Here is a 24,619-nt window from a genome sequence, read left to right as displayed (position 1 = left end):
AATGCACGAAAACATATTTTGAACATTCCCGAATAGCCACAATAATACGAATAGCAAAGTAACTAATACATTCGTTATTTCCCGACCTGTAAATAACGAATGCATTCGTTATCCGTAAACGAACGTGAAGAATTAATTCTGATAACAAAATTAATAAAAAGGATACAGATAGTTTGATTTTTCGGATACATTCGGTATTCGGGTACATTCGGTAAATCTTTTTATTCTTTTTTTGGACTTTAGCGATCCTAAAAAGTTATGGAGATACCTTTTTTATTAAAATTTCGTAGGGTATCATAAAAAAATCATAATAAAAAAGATACAGTGGTGATGGAAAAAATTGTATCTAATGAAATGTATGATTTTTATTATGAAATGTTTATTCATTTTTAAACAGGGATCAATTTATGTGAGCGGGTAAAGCACTAAAAATGTAGCCGACAATAGTAAAAATGTAGTGTGTGCGTGTTTTTCACTTTTTTTTAGTAAAACATTTTTTAGGTAGTACTACTACTCCCAGCATGGAACACACTCTTACATGATGGGAGTAGTAGTTACCTGTACTAATTGACAGATCGCAGGGGTCCCTTGCGATCCTCTTGTATAATGTACAGATGCGGCGGCTGCTCTTCTATGGTCCCCTGCACTCACGTATATATACACATATTCATATTTCCCGCAGAGCTGTGATTGGCCAGATGGTTCCAGCCAATCACAGCTCTCTTCCCTTTACTACAAGTACTACCACTCCCAACATGGAGTACACTCTGCTCCATGCTGGGAACTGTAGTACCTGTATTAATAGACAGATCGCAGCGGGTGTCAGAAGTTACACTTGCTGCCATATGTCTATTAATGCAGGTACTACAGCTCCCAGCATGGAGCAGAGTGTGCTCCATGTTGGGAGTATTAGTACCTGCAGTAAGGGACAGATCCCAGGGATGTCACTCCTCCTGACACCCCCTGCGATCCTCCTGATGTGAATGTCGGGATCAGCTGTTCTCAGGGCTACAGAGCCGGGAGAACAGCTGACGCTGAGCCGTAGGTATACATCGTATATCTACTGCCCAGCAAGAACTTACAGTGAGCCTGCAATGTGTATATACAGTATACACATTGCTGGCTCACTTAACCCCTTGCTGAGCTGTGCGCTATGCGCAAGCCCAGCAAGGGAAGAGTTAACTTACACTGCTGGACAGTGTAAGTTAACCCTTTGGGCGGTATACACTATATACAGCTATCTATAGATAGCTGTATACAGTGTATACAGAAGACGAAGTCCAGCTTACTTCCCTGAGTCCCGGGCCGGGTTCGTGTAGCTCCGCCCCCTAGTGATGACGTCATTAGGGGGCGGAGCTACAGAAGGGAACAAGGCTAGTTAATCTGAAGCTCTGTTCACATTGTACGTTTTGTATAATGTGAACAGACCCTTCTGGCAGTGTCTACCCAGACAGGGAGACTCCAGCTGTTGCTAAACTACAACTCCCAGCATGCCCAGACAGCCAAAGGCTGTCTAGGCATGCTGGGAGTTGTAGTTTTGCACCAATTGGTGGCTCCCTGTTTGGGTAGACATTGCATCATGGGTGCTCTCCCCAGCGGACTGCGCCAAAAATGTCATAACCAATTTTTTGTGTTTTTTTCTTCTCGTTTCAGATCCGTGTATGCAGAGGATTACTGCGGATTCGATGGATTACGGCGGATTATTTATTTTTTCCTTTAATAAAATGGTTAACGAGGGCTGTGGGGGAGTGTTTTTGTTAAATCAAATAATTTTTCCAATGTGTTGTGTTTTTTTTATTTTTATTGAATTTTCAGGGTTAGTAGTGGAAGTTGTCTTGTTGACGGAATCCATTACTAGGCCAGGGCTTAGTGCTAGCCCCAAAAACAGCTAGCGCTAACCCCCAGGCTGGCGTTATTTAGGCTGGGGAGGGCCAGTAACAATGGTCCTCGCCCACCCTGGTAACGTCAGGCTGTTGCTGTTTGGTTGGTATTGTGCTGAGAATGAAAATACGGGGAACCCTATGCGTTTTTTTAAATTTTTTTTTATTTAAATTTAAAAAAAAAACAACGCATAGGGTTCCCCGTATTTTCATTCTCAGCACAATACCAACCAAACAGCAACAGCCTGACGTTACCAGGGTGGGCGAGGACCATTGTTACTGGCCCTCCCCAGCCTAAATAACGCCAGCCTGTTACCGCCTAGGTCCAGGAGCGCCATTTTTGACGCTCCGGGCCTGTTGGTACCGGCTCTTCCCGGCACCCCTGTGGCGGTGGGTACCGGGGTAATAATTGGGGGTTAGCGCTAGCTGTTTTTGGGGCTAGCACTAAGCCCTGGCCTAGTAATGGATTCCGTCAATAAGACAGCTTCCGCTACTAACCCTGAAAATTCAATAAAAATAAAAAAAAACACAACACATTGGAAAAATAATTTTATTTAAAAAAACACTCCCCCACAGCACTCGTTAACCATTTTATTAAAGGAAAAAATAAATAATCCGCCGTAATCCATCGAATCCGCAGTAATCCTCTGCATACATGGATCTGAAAAGAGAAGAAAAAAAACACAAAAAATTGGTTATGACATTTTTGGCGCTGTCCGCTGGGGAGAGCACCCATGATGCAATGTCTACCCAAACAGGGAGCAACCAATTGGTGCAAAACTACAACTCCCAGCATGCCCAGACATGTCTGGGCATGCTGGGAGTTGTAGTTTAGCAACAGCTGGAGTCTCCCTGTCTGGGTAGACACTGCCAGAAGGGTCTGTTCACATTATACAAAACGTACAATGTGAACAGAGCTTCAGATTAACTAGCCTTGTTCCCTTCTGTAGCTCCGCCCCCTAATGACATCATCACTAGGGGCGGAGCTACACGAACCCAGCCCGGGACTCGAGGGAAGTAAGCTGGACTTCGTCTTCTGTATACACTGTATACAGCTATCTATAGATAGCTGTATAAAGTGTATACCGCCCAAAGGGTTAACCTACACTGTCCAGCAGTGTAAGTTAACTCTTCCCTTGCTGGGCTTGCGCATAGCGCACAGCTCAGCAAGGGGTTAAGTGAGCCAGCAATGTGTATACTGTATACACATTGCAGGCTCACTGTAAGTTCTTGCTGGGCAGTAGATATACGATGTATACCTACGGCTCAGCGTCAGCTGTTCTCCCGGCTCTGTAGCCCTGAGAACAGCTGATCCTGACATTCACAACAGGAGGATCGCAGCGGGTGTCTGGAGAAGTGACATCCGCTGGGATCTGTCCCTTACTGCATGTACTAATACTCCCAACATGGAGCACACTCTGCTCCATGCTGGGAGCTGTAGTACCTGCATTAATAGACATATGGCAGCGAGTGTAACTTCTGACACCCGCTGCGATCTGTCTATTAATGCAGGTACTACAGCATGGAGCAGAGTGTACTCCATGTTGGGAGTGGTAGTACTTGTAGTAAAGGAAAGATCACTGCGGGTATCACTCCTGACACCCGCTGCGATCCTCCAGTATAATGTATGAATGCGGCGGCCGCTCTCCTATGGACCCCTGCACGGCCGTATATATACACATATTCCTATTTCTCACAGAGAGCTGTGATTGGCTGGAACCATCTGGCCAAACACAGCTCTGCGGGAAATATGAATATGTGTATATATACGTGAGTGCAGGGGACCATAGAAGAGCAGCCGCCGCATCTATACATTATACAAGAGGATCGCAAGGGACCCCTGCGATCTGTCAATTAGTACAGGTAACTACTACTCCCATCATGGAAGAGTGTGTTCCATGCTGGGAGTAGTAGTACAACCTAAAAAATGTTTTTTAAAAAAGTGAAAAACACGCACACACTACATTTTTATTATTGTCGGCTACATTTTTTGTGCTTTACCCGCTCACATAAATTGATCCCTGTTTAAAAATGAATAAACATTTCATAATAAAAAAGATACATTTCGTTAGATACAATTTTTTCCATCACCACTGTATCTTTTTTATTATGATTTTTTTATGATACCCTGCGAAATTTTTATAAAAAAGGTATGGCCATAATCTTTTAGGATCGCTAAAGTCCCCAAAAAAATAAAAAATTTACCGAATGTACCCGAATACCGAATGTATCCGAAAAATCTAAACCGAAAATATTGCCGAACCGAAATTTTTTTCCAAAACGAAAAAACGAAACGAAATTAAACAAAAATGTTTCTAGTGCACAAGTCTAATGTTTATGTTCCACTAAGGGCTCATGCACAGCACGAATATACCGTGGAACTTGCAACAAGAAATTTGATTTCTCAGAAAGAATAAATATGCTCATTCTTATGACAATTCAATTAGACAATGGAGCTTTGATTTCTGTAGCTTAAAATTTTGCATAAAATAAGTGCAAATTCAGGGTGGCGAGGATTCTGAGAGGAGATTCAGCAAGCAAATAATGTCACAATACAAATTTAGTTTTTCACATAATCAATAACTTTTAGTGAATTTGATGTTTGTTTTTACCTGTGACCATACAAACTGTCAGATTGATCTTTCATGAATAGATAACTATTGCACCAAGATTTTAGAAGGGAATTACTATCTGAGCACTCTACAACATTACCACACGTAGCAGCTAATATAATGCAGGGACATCTATGGTGAGTTGGCAGAACATTCCCCCAGCGTGCAAAGTGGGCAGGGGTTGCCAACAAACTACTTTTTCTTGGTTAAAGAATTTGGCTACAGAAATCAGTTTAAATCTTTTTCCCAATGTGAAAAGATAATAAGAAAAACATTTTTCTTTTTTTGTAAATAAGGATTAACACTTTTCTTTTTGTTCATTTTAGATTAACACCTCTAAAATTTGTACGTGTAATAAATAAATTATGGCAACAAAATATATCTGCAGCTTTCATTTCACAGTCACATTGACGCTTTGACAGCATTCACATACATAAAATTTAAATAAGCTAAGCCGAGAACTGCTGCTTTTATGTCACATTTACAAAAGAAACTTCCCATTATTTTCCTTCAGATTTTTTTGCTTCATGTTAACAAAGTGATTTTTTCAATAATACAACAATGAAACCCAAGAGTGTAGCTGAGAACAATGAAAGGTGGACAAATTCCCTATAGGATGAAAGAAAAACTCACAATTCGTTTATGACTTAAGATGCCTAACGCCGTTAGATGCCTAACGCATTTATTTTTGAAACTAAACACCTTTTGAGCTCAGCAATGAAACTTAAAAGTAACCTTCAAAAAGTTATGCAGATTTCAAGAGAAATAAAAATCACTCTGCGTGTGCTTTAAAAAAGATGATACAATGTCAAACTGTCAAAATCCTAACTACCTTTTATATATTACTTATGATACACCTTTCTTTAAAAAGTAAACTTCATCTTCTATAAAGATAAGCTTCATGGGCCATGTAATTATGCAATGCTATTCAAGGAAAGCCATATTATGGCAGGAGGAATTTACAGTTCCCTTCTATTGGCAACTTTCTTTTGAATATACACTAAACAACATTTTATTGTGTAGATGGTAAAACCTAATGTTCTGTAAGTTAGACTTAGTTATAGACCGGACATAAAACTGGAAAATTTATGTCAGTTTAAAATATTATGAAATATTTTGACAAATGACAATATGTACAAAGAGCAAAGAATAGAATTTTGTTGCAAACCTTGTTAGAGCATGACAAACTGCCTTTGTTGTTACTAAAAGGTAATAAAAATATACTTGGCAGTAACCTGTTTTTCCCATTTAGCAAACTGTTTACAAGGTTTTACATTTATAACATTTTTTTTTACATTAGAATTTTATCAATACTTTTTTTTTTTTACTAAGGGCAATGCTGTCAGTTTAGCAAAACATTTCTTTTTTCAAATCAACTGGTGCCAGGAAGTTTAACAGATTTGTAAATCTTCCAGTACTTATCAGCTGCTGTATACTTCAGAGAAAGTTGTGTAGTTATTTTGAGTCTGACCACAGTGCTCTCTGCTGACACCTCTGTTTGTGCCAAGAACTGTCTAGAGCAGGAGAGGTTTGCTGTGGGGATCTGCTCCTTTGCTCATGGACAGAGGTGTCAGCAGAGAGCACTGTGGTCAGACAGAAAATAACTATACAACTTGTTGAGGAGCATACAGCAGCTGAGAAGTACTGGAAGGATTAAAAAATTTTAATAGAAGTAATTTACAAATCTGTTTAACTTTTTGGCACCAGTTGATTGAATTTTTTTTTTCTACTGGAGTACTCCTTTTAGTGAACAACAGTTTGTATGATTAGTTAATACTTACTGAAATATAAGATAGTGAAAAAATGCATAGTATCCATCAGTCAATTCACCTGACAGATGCTCTTCAACCCCTTAAAGGGGTTATCCACCATAAGGTGATTTTAGTATGTACCTGCCAGACAGTAATGGACATGCTTAGGAAGGATCTGCGCTTGTCTTGGGGCTAAATGGCTATGTTGTGAGATTACCATAACGCTGTGGCTAGCTTTTTGTGAACTGGCATTTCCTTTTTGAGTTTTCTTCTCTGCCTACAAATCCCATAATTCCATTTTCCTCCCTCCCACACATCAGCCATACCACCCATTAAAACATAAATGAGCTGCATCCATTCAAAAGACCTGTGGTTTTCAATCAGGGTGCCTACAGCTGTTGCATTAGTTGCAGATTGATCTCTTTCCCACCAAGCAATTGCTCCACCCATTAAAGCAGACCGGCTTCATGTCATCAGCTGACTAGTGATGTCAGGTCTCAGCTGCATTGCAACCTGGGAAAAATCTGAGACAATAGTCATTTTGTATGCTGTTAAAAATAAATATTGGGGTGAAAATCACATTAGAATTGTGAGAAAACCTTCACACACAGGTACAGACACTATATTATAAACTACACTAACTTTACAGCCCCTGTAGCATAGTAAATAAAAAAAAAATCCTGAAATACCCCTTTAACAACCAAGGCCATTTTGGTATTAAGGACCAGGCTAATTTTCAATTTCCAATTTTCTTTTTTCCTCCTCTCCATTTATAATCCATAATACTTATTTTTTTCACCTACAGACCCATTTAAGAGCAATTGTACTTTGCAATTACATGTTTCATTTTACCATAAAATGTAAGGCGCATGGGTATGGCTTGGCACGCTGGCGGATGGCTGCTTGCGCTGAGAGCTCCGGCCGGGTCATAGCATAAAGGGCTTCCTAAAGCATAATGGAGGGCAAAAACAAACAAAGGAAGACTGACAGACCCGCTCCTGACTGCCAGGAATCGTCCAGGACAATTGCAGCCTTATTCCGACCACGGGACGCATAGATCGGACCGCAAGTATACCGGCCCCTCTCGCCAATCACTTCCGCCATCCCAGCTCTTTGATCTCTCGCAGCCCAACATGGTGGTGCCCGTCACTCACATCGCTGCACAGAGTGCAGGAGAAGCCGAACCTGCAGTTCTGGTGACCTCTGACACCGGAGGTATGGACACAAATGCTCCCCACTCGCTACCTCAGCCACCTGCCTGGAGGTCCCTTTCTCCCACCTCGGCTGCCTCCTGTCCCCCCCAGCTTGTAGGGTCTCAACAGCATGCCACTTCCTGCCTTCAGCCTGTGACTCATGTGTTGCCAGCATCCCTGATTGAGCAGACAGCTACCATTCCTCAGAGGGCACAGGGGGCCTGTGTCCTATACATCTCCTCTGCTCAGCCCTCTCCTGTTTCTGAGAGCCATCCCAACCAGGCTGCTCCTGTACCTCCTCGGCCTCTGGGTGCTGTAACTAATGTGTCACATACCTCTGCTCTGCCTTTCCCACATGGTACACCATTGACCATGGATCCTGATCTCCAACAGATTCATCTCACCTCTCCATCGCTCTACTCTCCTTCTGCGGCGGCTAGTGAACCTACTATACATATGGACTTGGGTGCCTTCGCTTATAGTGACAACTCATCTGACGACAACAGTCCACCGGAATATTGGGGCTCCAGTCTGTCGGCGAAAAAGAAGATGCTCAAGACACCCTTAAAGCAACCCGCCAAAGAGGGACGCAGATCAGACTGTTCCTCCTCAGATGACTCTAGAGCACTGGGTCCAGACTCTCACAGACGCTCCCTTAACCGTTTACCGGTGGCTCCAGAGGGATATGGCACCTCAGGCTCTCTCAATGCTCCAGTTCCTCCGCTGCCGTCACCTGAAATGGCGGCTCATACCTTACGAAATCACCTGGAGCTCCAAGCTCTCCTGGCTCTACTGCCCACGAAAATTGACTTGCTCACCTTGGCCTCAGATCTCAAAGCGGCCTGGAAGAATGATCTTAAACCAGTCCGCTCTGATGTTTCTCAACTCAAACAGAGAGTTCAAGAACTCAAGCACTTTCGATCTTCTATTTCCACGCAAGTCGCAGATCTTCATAACATCACCTGCCTCCACCATTCATGGCAGGCCTCCACAATGGCGCATATTGACGACCTGGGCAACCGCAATAGGAGAAACAACATCAGGGTCAAAGGGCTCCCTCAGACAGTGCCTCCTCAAGATCTCCCTGGCACACTGCAGAGACTGTTCAATGAAGTTTAAAAAAAAAAAAAACGGCTGATACCCCTCTGGAATTAGACAGGGCGCATAGGGCCCTGAAAGCTAAACACCCTTATCCTAACAAGCCACGAACCATTATCTGCAGGGTACATCGCTACCAGATTAAGGAGGAGATCATGAGAAATGCTCGCTCACTTCAATATCTCACGAGACTGAAATCCACCTCTTCCCTGATCTCTCGCAGAGGACACTGTGACTTAGGGCGACCTTGCGCTCCCTCCTTCTTCTGCTGCAGAACGACAAAATTGTTTATAGATGGGACTTCCCTTTCTCCCTCATTGCCCGCTGTGGATCGACTGTCGCAACGTTATGCCATCCTGGAGAACTACAAGCTTTCCTGGAGACTTTTAAACTGACTCCTGTTCCTCTACCTCATTGGGAGCAAATCTACCTACCACCGATGCCTCCTCTGCCACCGTGACTGCCTCGTCCTGACAAATCACAACTTCCACTATTACCAATTTCACAGACTCCCAGAGGCTCTCCTCCTTAACCTCAGCTTCCAAAATGCAAAACCTGAGATGTTCCGGACTTGACTGTGCCATCCTGCACCTGTGGACACTGTTCCTGATTATGCTGTCATCTGGAACCCCATGACTGCCGAACTACTGTGATAACATGTTTTTGTTCTTCACTGATTCTTCTCTTTGCCTGTTATGTCAGAATTATTTGCTTTGCCCCCCCCCCCCCCAGTATATATTTTCCTTGGCCCTGTTGTGCCATGGTTATTGTATTGTTGTGTAGCCCTGTTGTACTTGCTGCCCTCGCTTCTTGTATCAGCGGGGCGTTTGTTAGTTAGTCACTAGGCCCTTCTACTGTGAATTGATACCCTTGGTGATTAGATGCCCACCCGGTGTCCCTTCCACGTTGCCCCCAATAGGGTATTGCCCAGACTGGTTCTGGTGTTGATAGTGGCCCTTATGGCCTTCTCTGATAGTCCCCCTGTAACTGTTCTCCTACAGTTGCTTTTCTTTGCTGTCTCTGCTTTTCTGATCTTCGCTCTAACATTTGTCTCTTTTATCCACAGTTCGCATGAGCACGTTTGCTTTGAACCTCCTGAGTGGTTTCTGCTCCAAGCTCTCCTGAGTCATGGTAAGTTTTTGACACCCCTACATATTCTGTATGGCTGAAATCAAAGTAGCAACCCTCAACGTCAAGGGTTTTCACACACCTGAGAAGAGGGCCCAACTTCTCTACACTTTTCACAAACAACGGACACATATACACAGACCCACTTTAAAACCGACAGCCTTCCCTCCATCTCCGCTAGATATTACTCTTCTTGGTTACATAGCACCAATCCTGAGGCCAGGACGAAAGGTGTCTCTCTAGCCTTTCATAAATCCCTCCCGATAGTAGTCACTGCTTCCTTAAATGACCCTAATGCCCGTTATGTCTTCGCCAACTGCGAGTTGGCTGGCCAGCGGCTTACCATTGCCATGGTGTATGCCCCTAATCATGATCAGGTGCCCTTTCTTGTCAAGGCGCTAGACTTGCTTTGCTACGGGTCCCATTATCTTCTGTGGTGAGCTTGACCTCTCGCTCTCCCTTGTTTGTCCCCTCTATTTGTACCCCCTCTGGCTCCCTCTCTCACTTGTCACATGACATCGCTGACGCATTTCGCTCCTACTATTCCTCTTTATACAACTTGCCAAGACCTGGCCCCCCATCTAAATCTACATCCACATCTTCTTCTAACTCCCCACCTTCCACCCTTACCGAATACATTACTTCTACGGAACTCCTGACCCTCCCTACGGTGGCCATCCAGGCTCTGGAAGACCTGTTCACGTCAGAAGAGTTGGACTTAGTTGTCTCAACACTACCAGCTGGGAAAAGCCCGGAGCTCTTTGATCCACTCCTCACGGCCCTCAATACTATCTCTGCCTCTTCAGCACCTCCCCAGTCTTTTCTTCGTGCCTTCATCACGGTTATTCCTAAGGAAGGATAGGACGTCCGATCTCCCTGCTTAACACGAATGCAAAAATCTATGGCCACCATGAGGCCTTGATCCACCCTGATCAGGTGGGCTTTGTGCGCCATCGTGAAGCTAGGAATAATAATCTGAGACTGTTCTCACTAATACACCATGCTCTCAGGAAGCAGACCCCCCTTTTTCTGCTCTCTTTAGATGCCGAGAAGGCTTTTGATCGGGTGGCTTGGGGCTTCCTGGAGGCTACCCTGTCCCAAATCTGTATTGGTCCCTTGATAAAGACACGTATTCTGGCTTTATACACTCGTCCCCGGGCCCAAGTGCGGGTGAAAGATCTACTCGCCCATCCGTTTGACATTTGTAATGGCACGAGGCAGGGCTGTCCACTATTCCCGTTGCTCTACGTTCTCTGTATGGAACATCTCCTTACTGATATTCGTCAGAATCCAGACATCAAGGGCCTTGTCACTCCCTCTTGCCATTAAAAATGCTCAGCTTTCACTGATGACCTTCTCCTGTTTCCTCACCCCTTACTTCTCTTTCCTCTTTGATAGCCTCCCTCCACAGATATTCAGCATACAGCAATTATAAAATAAACCCGACTAAAAGTGAGGCCCTTAATATATCGCTCCACCCTCAAATGGTCCACCAATTAAGGGAATCCTACCCCTTTGCCTGGCGTTCCTGATCTATTAAGCACTTGGGCAGGTTCCATCTAACCTCTCAGACTCCTACAAACTTAATTCCCCCCCCCCCCCATTCTGTCCCTTGGAATGGACATGGCCAGATGGGAGCGCAAAGACTTCTCCTGGTTGGGGAGGATAAACATTCTGAAGATGAATGTTCTACCTTGGCTCTTATACCTATTCTCCTGCATCCCGACCCACTTACCTCGTTCCGTCTTTCAGAAGGTGACACGGCTCTTATCTGGCTTTGTCTGGGCTAAAAGACGTCCACGAATTGCGCAGGCTATATTGGCCCATAGAAAAGTAGATAGGGGTCTGGCTCTACCAGACTGTCAGTCCTACCATAGGTCCACTGTACTGTTGAGGGTCCTAGACAGTTTCCCTGATAGACACCGGAAGCAATGGATTGCTCTTGAATCCACAGATGCTGATGGATCCTGGAGCCCTCCTATGGCTTCCCAGTGTAGCCTTAACAAAACCTATCCTGCATTCTTTGCCCCTGGTGATGGCTTCTATTGCCATGCTGCATATGACGTATCTCAGGCACTCCCACATTGTGTCCCAGCACGGCCCATTATCCCCGGCTCTTGGTAACTTAGCCTTCCCCAGGCCCTCTCAGCGCCTACATTCCTGGGTAAACGGAAGCTATCGGGACTGACATTCAGAGATTTCTTAGAGGCCTCTAGCTTAAAATTGCTTGACATGATCCTGGAGGGCGATGCTACATACCCAGCTGCTACTTTCCAGTACGTGCAGCTGGGTCACTTTTACGGGGCCTCTAGGTTGTCTCTGCAACTGCATTGCCCGCTTTCTCCCTTTGAGAAACTTTGTGTTTCTCCTTCTGCTGTCCATCACCCGATTAGTGCGATATATCATATTTTCCTGGACTCTCTGAGGGATTCACAACTCCCCTTTACATGCAGCTGGGAAGCGGCCATAGGTCGCTCATTAACGGATGACAAATGGATGAAAGCGGTGATTAATTGTCATAAAAATTCTATCTCATGCAAAGCACAGGAAACAAACTATAAGCTCCTTTCCAGATGGTATAGAGTACCAGCCCTCCTCTTGCACTTTTACCTGTTGGTACCTAATGTGTGCTGGAGGTGTGGAGCCCCGGGATGGACGATCACTCATATTTGGCTGGATTGCCCTTCTCTCTCCTCTTATTGGGCCCAGGTCCTGGACCTAATCTATCTCATGACTGCGGTCCGTTTGACTCGTGATCCAGCTACCCTGCTTTTATCGATATTGACGAGTTCATCACCTAAAGGTACTGAGGACAGTCATACCCAGTCTCTGGAGATCCACTACTCCTCCCACCCTCTCGTCCTGGCTTCAGGAGGTGGCCTGTATGCATAGAATGGAGGAACTGCTTGCGGATTCCCACAATGCGCTTCACAAATACACTGCTGTCTGGTCCCCATGGTTAGGCCTTATTGTTTCATCCTTGCACCCCCCCCCCAAAATGCCCTCCACTAGCTTAGACTGCCTTGTGCTGTCTTTCCTTAACCCTTGCAACCTTGGGGGAGCTCAGAGCTGGAATCGTCTCGGGAAGGTAAGTTGTTTGCCTGATCTATTCTGCGCCTATGCTGTGGCTTTCGCTCCTTTCTTTCTTTCTTTCTTTCTTTTTCTCTTCCTCTTTTTCTTATCTCTTCCACTTTCTTTCTTTTCCCTTTTACTGCTAGACAGATCCAGCCTTTGATACACCTTTCTAAATATAGGAAAACTGCAATTTTTGCAGTGCACTTTATGGTAAAAATTATTAATTATCTTTATCCTGTAGGTTAATGTGATTAAAATGATACCCAATTTATACAGTTTATCTATTAATTCTAACTTTTTTTCCCCTTCCATATGTGGGATGTAAGAGCGGTGATAATTAGTTTCCATTGGTACCATTTTTGCTTTGATGAGGCTTTTTTGTTGCTTTTTATAATTTTTTTTCCAATATATGATGTAATTCAAAATTAGTATTTTTGGTGTTTGGTATTTTTTTACATTCACGCCATTTACCATTCAGGATCATAAACATTATATTTTAATAGTGTGGACATTTACGCACACAGATATACCAAATATGTAATTTTTTTAAAATGGGAAAATAAGGGGGGTTTCTTTTTATTAGGGAAGGGGGCTTAATATACTTTTAGAAACTTTTTTTATTTTATACTTTTTTAAGTCCCCATAGGGGACTTTATATGCAATCATTAAATTGCATTTCCTGTATAATGCTATGCCAATAGCATAGCATTACACAGTAAGATCTGCAATCCACTGATTGCCAGGCTACATCATTAAATCAGTGAACAGGAGGCAGTTAAGGTGACCCTACTCCACCATTTTGGTTCACAGAACCCCCGCAATCACGTTGAGGGGGTTCCATGAGCTCCAATTAGCTGCCGGCATCTTCCACTTTCACTTCGACATTCACTTTCAATCGGCATTGATCACAGCGTCTTGAGAGTTAATTGCTGGGCAGCAGTGGGATTGCCACTGCCCGGCATAAGCAGTGAGTGTGAGGCTACTGAGAGTAGCTGACACTCACTGCTCTAAAGTTTAAAAGCTGCTTAAGGATTCAGGGCAGCAGGTACCCCCTTGGTCCTTGAGTTCCAGGACGAAAGAGCGTATGTACATATGTTGGTGAAATTTGTGAAAGGAATTCTTAAATGGGCACTGTCACCAACTTTATTTTTTGATATGTTGTAGTACTTATGTACTACAACATATCTGTAATATACTTTTATTATTATTATTTTTTTTAATTAAAATGCTTTCATTTACATTTGAAAACCGGCCGCTAGAGGTCTCCCTCCTAGTGGCAGGCTGCAGCCTGGCGCGACGTCACACCTGAAAAAGGACTGATGCGGCCGGGCATCGGTTCTTTTTCATTCAGCCTGCGCTCACTCCCTGCCTGTCAATCAGACAGGCAGGGAGCGAGCGCATTGGCTCCCTGGCCACTGGCTGGGAGGCCACTCCTCCCGCACATCGCAACCGCCTCATCGCCGCCGCTCTCCCTGCACGCCTGCTGCCGGACTCAGCAGTAAGTGTGATGAGGGAACGGGGTATGTGGGAGGGGGGTTTGTGATGGAGGGAACAGGGTATGCGGGGGGGGGGGGGGGGTTGTGATGGAGGGAATGGGGTATGGTGTGGGGGGAGGGAGGCGGAGGGGACGGGCTAGCGCCGCATGTAACCAACTAATAGTTTATCTACACAGGGTGCCTCCAGCTGTTTCAATACTACAACTCCCAGCATGCCCTGACAGCCAATAGATGTCAGGTCAAGCTGAAAGTTGTAGTGGTGAAACAGCTGGAGGCACCCTGTGTAGATGAACTAAGGGCAGAAGTCCCCCCTAGCAGGCATCAGTGACGTGGTGCCTGCTGGGGAAGTCTGCCTGGTAGTGAGCACACTGCCAGGCAGACAAAAGGCATTTTTAATACAGTAAAAAGAAAAATTTAAAGCAGGGAGGGGGTTAGGGATAGATTGGCAATAGGAAGGGACAGAAAAAAAATAGGATGGTGGGAGCTACCCTTTAAACCCTTGAGAAAACAAACAGCCAGCTAACTATGAGACCTCAAAAAATTTAAAAGCTAGTCAAAAAATGAATCCCCTAACACAGGGTATCCATTCTAGCCACCATTAATGGGAAAAAGGCTGTACCCCCCCCCCCCCTCAGCACTCCAGACTGCATTTCATGATTTTGGATTTCTGCCAGGCTAGCTGGGTGGGGGGAAATGGCTGGGGGGAAATGGGCTCTGGACAAATAGGGAGACACCTAGTGGCACCTTTTTCTAACCCCTTCCCTCTTTGGCGATTTCTCATTTTTGCATTTTTCCTCCTCACCATTTAAAAATCATAACACTTTCAATTTTCCACCTAAAAATCCATAACAATTTTACTTTGCAATACCATTAATAATTTAACTACAAAATCTAAGGCAAAACTAGAAAAAAATTATTTGTGGGGCAAAATTGAAAAAAAAAAAAAAAAAGGCCATTTTGTAATTTATAGCGGCTTCCGTTTCTATGCAGTGCAATTTTCGGTAAAGATTCAGCAGGAAGACAAAGGAAAGAGGAGACACTCACCATTCAGGAAAACTTCTTTATTTACTCAGCGGCAGTGACATCAAGCAGGATACAGGCGGGGGAGAAGGGTGGAGGAGAGGCAACCAGGACAAGTTGTTTCACGTGCCTTGTGTACTTCCTCTAGCTGGATGTGAAGTCTGAGGGGCGCCGTCACCACATTACTTAGAGATGGTGCGACGCAGTCGCTAGGCAACCTGGCACAATTCAGGGTCATGTGACGAATATGGGAAAGTCATGTGAACAGTAGTATTACCTGCATGTGGGCAATCAATCTGGGAGCCCCAGCGCCGGTCCGGAGAAACGTTACTATTGGTGATCAGATTAAAAAGTTGATCCAATCAAAACCTAAAACTCCAACACACTGGCTTTCTAGTCATGCTCTCACTGGCAACCGACCGAGCCGGTCTTGCCCACATTGTGATCTTATGCACAAAAGTGACAGCGTCACCCTAGGTGGTATTACCCACATAGTGTCTGAACTCATTACCTGTAGGTCTACTTTTGTTGTGTATGCCCTTTTGTGCCCCTGTAGAAGATACTATGTGGGCAAGACAATCAGGCAGCTCCAGGTCCGGTTCCGAGAGCACATTCGCTCCATCCAGACCAGCGCTGGGGCTCTCAGATTGATTGCCCTCATGTTAGAAAAACATGCAGGTAATACTACTGATCTAAAGTTCTTAGGGCTTGAGAAGGTCCCATCCCTCCGAGATGGAGGTGATCGTTATAGGGTCCTCTTGCAGAAAGAGGCCCGCTGGATTGTGCGCCTTAATGCAACGGGTAATATTGGACTCAATGACAGGAACGAATATAGTTCCTTTCTTTAATCCTTATGCTTACTGATGTTCTTTGTTGATTTTTGTGTTTTCTTTTTTGTGTTCACATGACTTTCGCGTATTTGTCACATGACCCTGTATTGTGCCAGGTTGCCTAGCGACTGCGTCGCGCCGTCTCTATGTAATGTGGCGACGGCGCACCGCAGACTTCACACAGGGCTAGAGGAAGTGCGCAAGGCGCACAAAACAACTTGTCCTGGTTGCCCCTCCTCCACCCTGCTCCCCCGCCTGTATCCCGCTTGATGTCACCGCCGAGTGAACAAAGAAGTTTTCCTGAATGGTGAGTGTCGCCTCTTTCCTTTGTCCTCCTGCTGAATCGCTAGTGTTTATTTGGCTGAGCACCACCGCTACAGGATTATATCATCTGGTCCGGTCCCGCTGTATTTCTCCATTCCTCTCTATGGTCTAGTTCCGGTAGTGCCGGCTGCCTTGTCTTCCTAGTTGCCAGTCTTCGGTAAAAATTGCACATTATATTAATTCTGTAGGTCCATATGGTTGCAAGAATACCCAATTTATATAGGTTTGATTTTATTTTACTACAAAAAAATTGATCTGAAGTTTTTATTGGTACAATATTAGTTTTGATCAGACTTTTTGATCACTTGTTATTCATTTTTTATGGTATATAAAAGTTAAAAATACGCTATTTGACTTTTAGATTTGTTTTACATGTACACCATTGTACAATATATTATTGACAAAATATTTTTAGAGTTTGAACATTTATGCACATGGCGATACCACATATGTTTATTTTTATTTCCACAGCTTTTTTTTTAATGGGAAAAGGGGAGTGATTTAAACTTTCATTAGGGAAGGGGTTAAATCACATTTATTAACACTTTATTTTCACTGGATCACAGGCACGGAGCAGTCATTCGGAGATCGGACACCGAGGAGGCAGGTAGGGATCCTCCTTGCGTCCTGCAAGCTATTCGGAATGCTGTGATTTCACCACAGCGGTCCCGAACAGCACCAGTGATCTAACCGGCAATGTTTACTTTAGTTTTAGATGCATCGATCAAGTTTGATTGCCTCATCTAAAGGGTTAATGCCGAACATCAGCCCGATCGGCGATGTCGGGCATTAGCCGGGGGTCCTGGTTGCCTATAGCAACTGGGACCCACCGGGTATGATGAGCGCTCACCTGCTGAGTGCCCGTCATACCTCGGGAGCCACAGATGGACGTTAATGAACACAATAAACACAAATAAAACATAGAAAACTACATTTTTATTAAATAAAGTATAATTAGTGCAATAGCAAAAATTAGTTTTAATTAGAGTGCCCATTTAAGGTGTACTTAATTGGGCTCATCAGCATACTGTGAATGTGTATGGGGCACTAAACACAGGCGTGCATACTCAGGGACATCAATCAAGCCTGACTGGGAGTGAAAAAAGCTGTGTCTCTTCCTTGACTGCATGATCTTAACTGGCATGTGGTGCCATTACTAAGTAGAGTTTTTTTGGAAAATTGTGGCATTGATTTGGAGAACTAAGAAGACATTTTTTAAGTATTTAAACACATTGAACAGAAGTATTAATTTACATAATAATCAATGAAACAATTTGTGTGTGTTTTTTTTTTTTTTTTTTTTACTGCTACGGGAAATAGATCACTGTGACATTTTTGTTATTCAGTCAACTTGAAGTTAAAATCTTGGTTTTATTTAGCTCCTGCTAACAGAGACTTGAAAACTGCTGACATATTATTATTATTAATTAATAAAGTTGTTACCTTCAAACTGTGAGTACACCTTAGAAATTTTGCAGGGCCTAATTATAATTAGACATAGGGTGCCAATATTGGTATCATTCTGCTTCAGGTTTAAAAATAGAATGTGTGGATAGAGTACAGTAACTGATTCTTTTCAATACCAGTAATATATTCTTCAGCATAGCTATTTGACATATCCCTCATCCTTATCTCATCTACATCTACTTAAGTCATCCAAGCAAATAATTTTTAAAAAGACAAATACAAGGTACAAAAGAACCAATGCATGTGTTAACCTACAAAAAAGTCCATTAATTTCTATTAATTATAGACTAGGTGGTAAATTTTAATATCTGGAGCACAAACTGTTGAACAGCTGTTACGTGACAGGAAAAATGTGCATTCAACCAAAAGCTTGTCTTAAACATTGCACTCTAATCAGAAAGCATCTGCTTTCTCTTCTCCTCCAAGAAAATCTCTGCATTATATTTAATTTAATGTACATATTTTTTTTTCTTTCTTGAACAGGTGCAGCAGTAAATACAAATTAAAAACCTCTTCATTAACTTAACGCTTGCAAGCATAGACATTTCAATTAACAATGCAGTATCTTCCAGAAAATAATTGTTGGAGAAGTTGGCAAAATCTTAACTTGCTTAACTGTCCATTCGTAAGAATCAATTATTGCAAAATTAGCCGTACATATGCCAAATAATACATGTTGTTCCACCTGTAATCTGCAAGGTTAGGTTGGTATATATAATTTTATTTTTTTTTTACTTTTAATAGAAGTTACTAAAATTGCAGTACATAATTAAAAGAGAGAATAATTGCAGCCGTACAGGATAACTATAAATTAATGTTATGCATTTAATTTAAAACTGCTTTAAATGTTAATATATTATTGTGTATTCATAAAGGCTGTGTACCTAAAGCTTCAGCATTAAAAGCCCTTTCAGGTTTTGCATGTCAGCAATTCATATAGCCCATATATACAAGATAAACTCATATGACTGTTACGCCGAGCGCTCCGGGTCCCCGTTCCTCCCCGGAGCGCTCGCCTCATCCTCGTTACTGCAGCGCCCCGGTCAGATCCACTGACCGGGTGCGCTGCGATACTGCCTCCAGCCGGGATGCGATTCGCGATGCGGGTGGCGCCCGCTCGCGATGCGCACCCCGGCTCCCGTACCTGACTCGCTCTCCGTCGGTCCTGTCCCGGCGCGCGCGGCCCCGCTCCCTAGGGCGCGCGCGCGCCGGGTCTCTGCGACTTAAAGGGCCAGTGCACCAGTGATTGGTGCCTGGCCCAATTAGCTTGATTGGCTCCACCTGCTCCCAGACTATATCTTACCTCTGCCCCTGCACTCCCCTGCCGGATCTTGTTGCCCTTGTGCCTAGTGAAAGCGTTCCCTTGTTTGTTCCTAGCCTGTGTTCCAGACCTCCTGCCGTTGCCCCTGACTACGATCCTTGCTGCCTGCCCCGACCTTCTGCTACGTCCGACCTTGCTTCTGTCTACTCCCTTGTACCGCGCCTATCTTCAGCAGTCAGAGAGGTTGAGCCGTTGCTAGTGGATACGACCTGGTCACTACCGCCGCAGCAAGACCATCCCGCTTTGCGGCGGGCTCTGGTGAAAACCAGTAGTGACTTAGAACCGGTCCACTAGCACGGTCCACGCCAATCCCTCTCTGGCACAGAGGATCCACCTCCTGCCAGCCGGCATCGTGACAATGACTTTATGAGCCCTTCTTAACCATGTCCTACTTATCATGAGCTGCAATTTTTTTTTGTTTCTTTGCTTCCTAAATGCAAAATTAAGCAACTTTCTCAATTGTTTAAACATTTCCAACTATTTTCAGATGAAAACTCTGTTTAACTGCTTCAAATACCTGTTTGTCCAACTGCTTCTGACATAGATACAGCTGACTGCTTCTGGCTACATAAGCACATATCACTTTATTCCTTTCTCTTAGTACGAATCTGACCATACCATTTAGATTATTGTTGGCTTCATTTATCAATAAATGTATATGGATAGTGTTCTGATTTTTCATCAATAGCAATGTTACACCGAGCGCTACGGGTCCCTGCTCCTCCCCGGAGTGCTCGCGGCGTTCTTCTATGTGCAGCACCCCGGTCAGACCCGCTGACCGGGAGCGCTGAACTGTTATCGCCAGCGGGGATGCGATCTGCGTAGTGGGACGCGCCCGTCCGCGGGTCGCATTCCAATCATCTCACCTGTCCCGTTCCCCTGCTGTCATGTCCCGGCGCGCGCGGCCCGGCTCTCTGAAATTTAAAGGGCCAGTGCACCACTAATTGGTGCCTGGCCCAATCAGTGGTAATCACTCCCAAACATATATAAACCCACTTCCTCTTCCTGTCCTTGCCGGATATTGTTGCCTTGTGCCCTGTAAAAGCGTTATAGTGTGTTCACAAGCCTGTGTACCCAGACCGTCTGCTGTTGCCCCTGACTACAAACCTCGCTGCCTGCCCTGACCTTCTGCTACGTCTCACCTCGCCTCCGTCTAGTCCTTGTGTACCGCGCCTGTCTCAGCTGTCAGTGAGGTTGAGTCGCTATCGGTTGGAACGACCTGGGGGTTACCTGCCGCTGCAAGAGGGGTAAGGCACTGGTCATATGTTTTAGATAAATGTCATCAAAATTATTTGATTGATAGCTTGGCTCAGCATGCATTAGGGTGCAAAGGTTAGGGAGCATTCACACCACATTTGGGCCATACGGCAGCTGAATCCAGTGGGAGGATTTAAAAACTGACCGCTGCCGTATCCCCACCAGACCCGCACACTACTCATTTGAATGAGCCAAACAAATTCAGATAGTGACTCTGTTAGGCTCATTTTTGAACCATATCAGTTTTATTGCTGGACTACAATATGTGGCAGACCACAGTTTTCAATCTGAATGCATCCTTTTCTAGCCTTTAAGGGGGTACTCCCATGGAAAACTTTTTATTTATTATTTTTTTTTTTTAAATAAACTGGTGCCAGAAAGTTAATCAGATTTGTAAATTGCTTCTATTAAAAAATCTTAATCCTTCCAGTACTTTTTGGGGGCTGTATACTAAAGAGAAAATGCTTTACTTTTTAGATTTCTCTGATGTCATAGCCACAGTGCTCTCTGTTGACCTCTGCTGTCCATTTTAGGAACTGTCCAGAGCAGCATATGTTTGCCATGGGGATTTTCTCCTGTTCTGGACAGTTCCTAAAATGGACAGCAGAGGTCAGCAGAAAGCACTGTGGTCATGACATCAGAGAAATCTAAAAAGTAAAGCATTTTCTCTGTAGTATATAGCCCCTAAAAAGTACTGGAAGGATTAAGATTTTTTAATAGAAGTAATTTACAAATCTGTTTAACTTTCTGTCACCAGTTGATTTAAATGAAAAAAAAAAAAAAAAAGTTTTCCACTGGAATACCCCTTTAAGCATTCATAGCCTATCCTGATGTTTGGAGTGCTGCAGTGAATCTCTATTTGCATTACCGTGAATTTCTGCACGCTGTTTGCTATTTTTTATAATTAATATAACAGGTGTGCTGCTACTTCTTTCAATATATATATATATATATATATATATATATATATATATATATATTCTACATACCATTAAAAAAAAAGACCTTTCGGAAACATTTTCCGAAGATGTAAGATATATTTGTATTTTTGCTGGCAGTTCCTGCTGGTACCCAGCACCCAACAGTCACATGATTCATTGTCAGTATGGGAAGCAAGAAGCCTTATGCACTGCCTTCTCTCAGGAGATCCTTGCTTTCACTGACACCAAAGCTCCCCACTCTTGCTAGTATGATATATATGACTTAGGAACATCCTTGCAGAGTTCATTTCTGACTTCTAAAATTTTTTATAGTCGACAGGTGGTCAGCAAGGGCTTTAGAAAAGGATATATAACATAGTGATGTCATAGTGATGTTGAAGAATATTTTAAGTGCAATGACAGACAGCAGAGATCCCTTTTATTAAATCGGGAAATCCAGGATTATGTTGTCTATGTCATCAATTCAACAGAAAAGTCTAAATATTTCATATTAACCTAGAATTTAGCTGTCTATAGAGTTTTTACATAGTGCTTTTTATGGGATTATTCCTACATTTTTAATCTTTGCAATCATTTCCATTTAACAAATCCTACATGTGTTATCAATGTATCTGCAATATTTTTAACCTCTAGATGATCCAGGGCATAAATGTACACCCGTGTTGTATGAGACTTAACACACAGGGGCTGAAATGTACATACTGAAGCCTTAAAGGGGTTGTGCGCTGTCCTGCCTTTCGGAGCTCCGCACGCAGCGTCCGGAAGTTCATTACTCCGAATGCTGTGTGCGGGCTTCCGTGTTCGCTGCTGCCAGGCGTGATGTCACGCCCGGCCTCCTCGTGACGTCACGCCCGCCCCCTCAATGAAAGTCTATGGGAAGGGGGTGCGACCGCTGTCACGCCCCCTTCCCATAGAATTTGGTAGAGGGGGCGGGCGTGACATCACGAGGGGGTCGGGCGTGAAATCACGCCCGGCGGCCGCGAACACGGAAGCCCGCACACAACGTTCGGAGTAATGAACTTCCGGACGCTGCGTGCGGAGCTCCGAAAGGCAGCGCACAACCCCTTTAAAGGGGTACTTCCCTGGAAAACATTTTTTATTTTTAAATGAACTGGTGCCAGAAAGTTAAACAGATTTGTAAATGATGTGCAAAAGGAGAGGAGCCAATGTCCGGCACTGCTAGGCTACTATATCCGGATGCAGGATATAATGGGCAACTTGTGTGAGAACTGAATACAGGTGCAGGGTTGTGCTCTGGTTTAAAGTATGCAGCAAATAATCCAAACTTCTCAATCCAAGGATAATGAAGAAAAACTGGCACTCACCCTTCTTCTCTTTAATTTTCTTTCTTTATTGCAAAATACTTACAGGTAAAAACGTAGATGGGGAGAGGGATCAGCGAGGGGGGGTACACAAACAGGCGACAGACTCTGTTTCACTCGACTGGCGAGCTTCTTCTGGCCATGAACAAGCTCGCCAGTCGAGTGAAACAGAGTCTGTCGCCTGTTTGTGTATCCCCCCCTCGCTGATCCCTCCGCCCCATCTACGTTTTTATCTGTGAGTATTTTGCAATAAAGAAAGAAAATTAAAGAGAAGAAGGGTGAGTGCCGGTTTTTCTTCATTATCCTTGGATTGAGAAGTTTAGATTTGTAAATGACTTCTATTTAAAAATTGTAATTCTTCCAGTACTTATCAGCTCCTGTATTCTCCACAGCAAGTTATTTTCTTTTTGAATTTCTCTTTTGCCTGACCACAGTGCTCTCTGCTGACACCTCTGTCCATGTCAGGAACTGTCCAGAGTAGAAGCAAGTCCACATAGCAAACCTATCCTGCTCTAGACAGTTCCCGAAACAAACAAAGGTATCAGCAGAGAGCACTGTGGTCAGACAGAAAAGAAATTCAAAAAGAAAAGAACTTCCTCTGTAGTATACAGCAGCTGATAAGTACTGGAAGGATTGAGATTTTTAAGTAGAAGTAATTTACAAATCTGTTTAACTTTTGTGCAGTGGAGTACCACTTAAAATAACAATTGGCTGTGTCCATAAGGGGTTAAATGATGTTCTTGCATACTTGTTGTGTATAAGAATGGTCCATGACATTGTCAGGGGAATGGCTTATAGGGGACAAATGCCTCAGCCTAGTTACATGATTTTATTACAACCAATATTGTTGAAGATTTTACACATATTGTATACATTTTAGCATACCTTGGCTTTGTTATCAGCAAAAGCAAATTGTGCAGCTGGAATTCCAAGTTGGTTGATGAAAAAATCAGCATCTCCTTGTACTTGTATAGAACTGACATTGGCCTTGTAGCAAGCTTCTTTCTGAGCACAGGTTATTTGCATCTAAAATGAAAGATGGAAAATGTTACAGTATATAAAATACTAACCTTGTTAATGAAAAGTAATCTATCAGAAACTTGTGTGTCAGGAAATAACAATTTAAACGAGAAAAAGCAATATGCTACGTAAAAAAAAGAATTGCAGTAAACCATATACAGGAAACATTAGCAATACAAACAAAAGCTCCCCAGGAGACGGGCTCAATTATATTCTATTGTAGTCATTTTCTGCATTGAGCACCAAGCCAGGGAGTGAAGAGCACTGCCTCACGCTTCCAATGGATATAACTAGTCATTAGAGGGAGTCCCAGAATTAAGACCCTAACGCATTTTGACTGTTCACATGGCTGGTGGTATGTCATAAGTTAATTTTAATGAAAGAAACATTGTAAAGTCAAAGAAAAAAAATATCTTCTTAAATAAAACCATCTTGCATATTATCTGAAAACTTCAAATTTAAAATGTTAAACAATAGATTGCTTTTTGATGTCTGATCTTCACAGATTACACCACATTTTAGTTATATCCAAACAAGGGATAATAATTATTTTTAATTTCGCCATCAGATATCAGAAATATTTATAAATTACTATGTCATACATAATTTATAGTGACCGATTAACCCAACCTCACTCGATTATCAATTATACTTGCATTTCTTATTTTTCGGTACAATGGCCATTGGCATACACCTAAGCAAAACAAATTAGAATTGACAGGTGTTTTATTGTCCTGTTACTCCTTTATAGACATTTTCTTAAAGGGGTTATTCAGGAATTGAAAAACTGAGAGAATTTTTGTCAAGGACCACTCCCTGTCTCAAGGTTGGGTGTGGTTCTGCAAGTTGTAATACCACACCCAAAGCAGAAACAGACAAGGAGT

General features: G+C 43.3%; 1 protein-coding gene across 1 annotated transcript in view; it reads right to left on the bottom strand.

Annotated features, from left to right (window-relative positions):
* NAALADL2 (N-acetylated alpha-linked acidic dipeptidase like 2) overlaps positions 1–24,619 on the bottom strand; it is an 801,196-nt gene that overhangs the window by 304,992 nt on the left and 471,585 nt on the right. Inside the window, exon 10 of the mRNA XM_056565215.1 lies at positions 23,601–23,741. Within this exon, the coding sequence (XP_056421190.1) occupies positions 23,601–23,741 (141 nt within the window). The remainder of the gene's footprint in view (positions 1–23,600; positions 23,742–24,619) is intronic.

The sequence above is a fragment of the Hyla sarda genome, chromosome 3, assembly GCF_029499605.1.
Source record: "Hyla sarda isolate aHylSar1 chromosome 3, aHylSar1.hap1, whole genome shotgun sequence".
Lineage (NCBI taxonomy): Eukaryota > Metazoa > Chordata > Amphibia > Anura > Hylidae > Hyla > Hyla sarda.
This window is presented reverse-complemented; position numbering and strand designations above follow the sequence as displayed.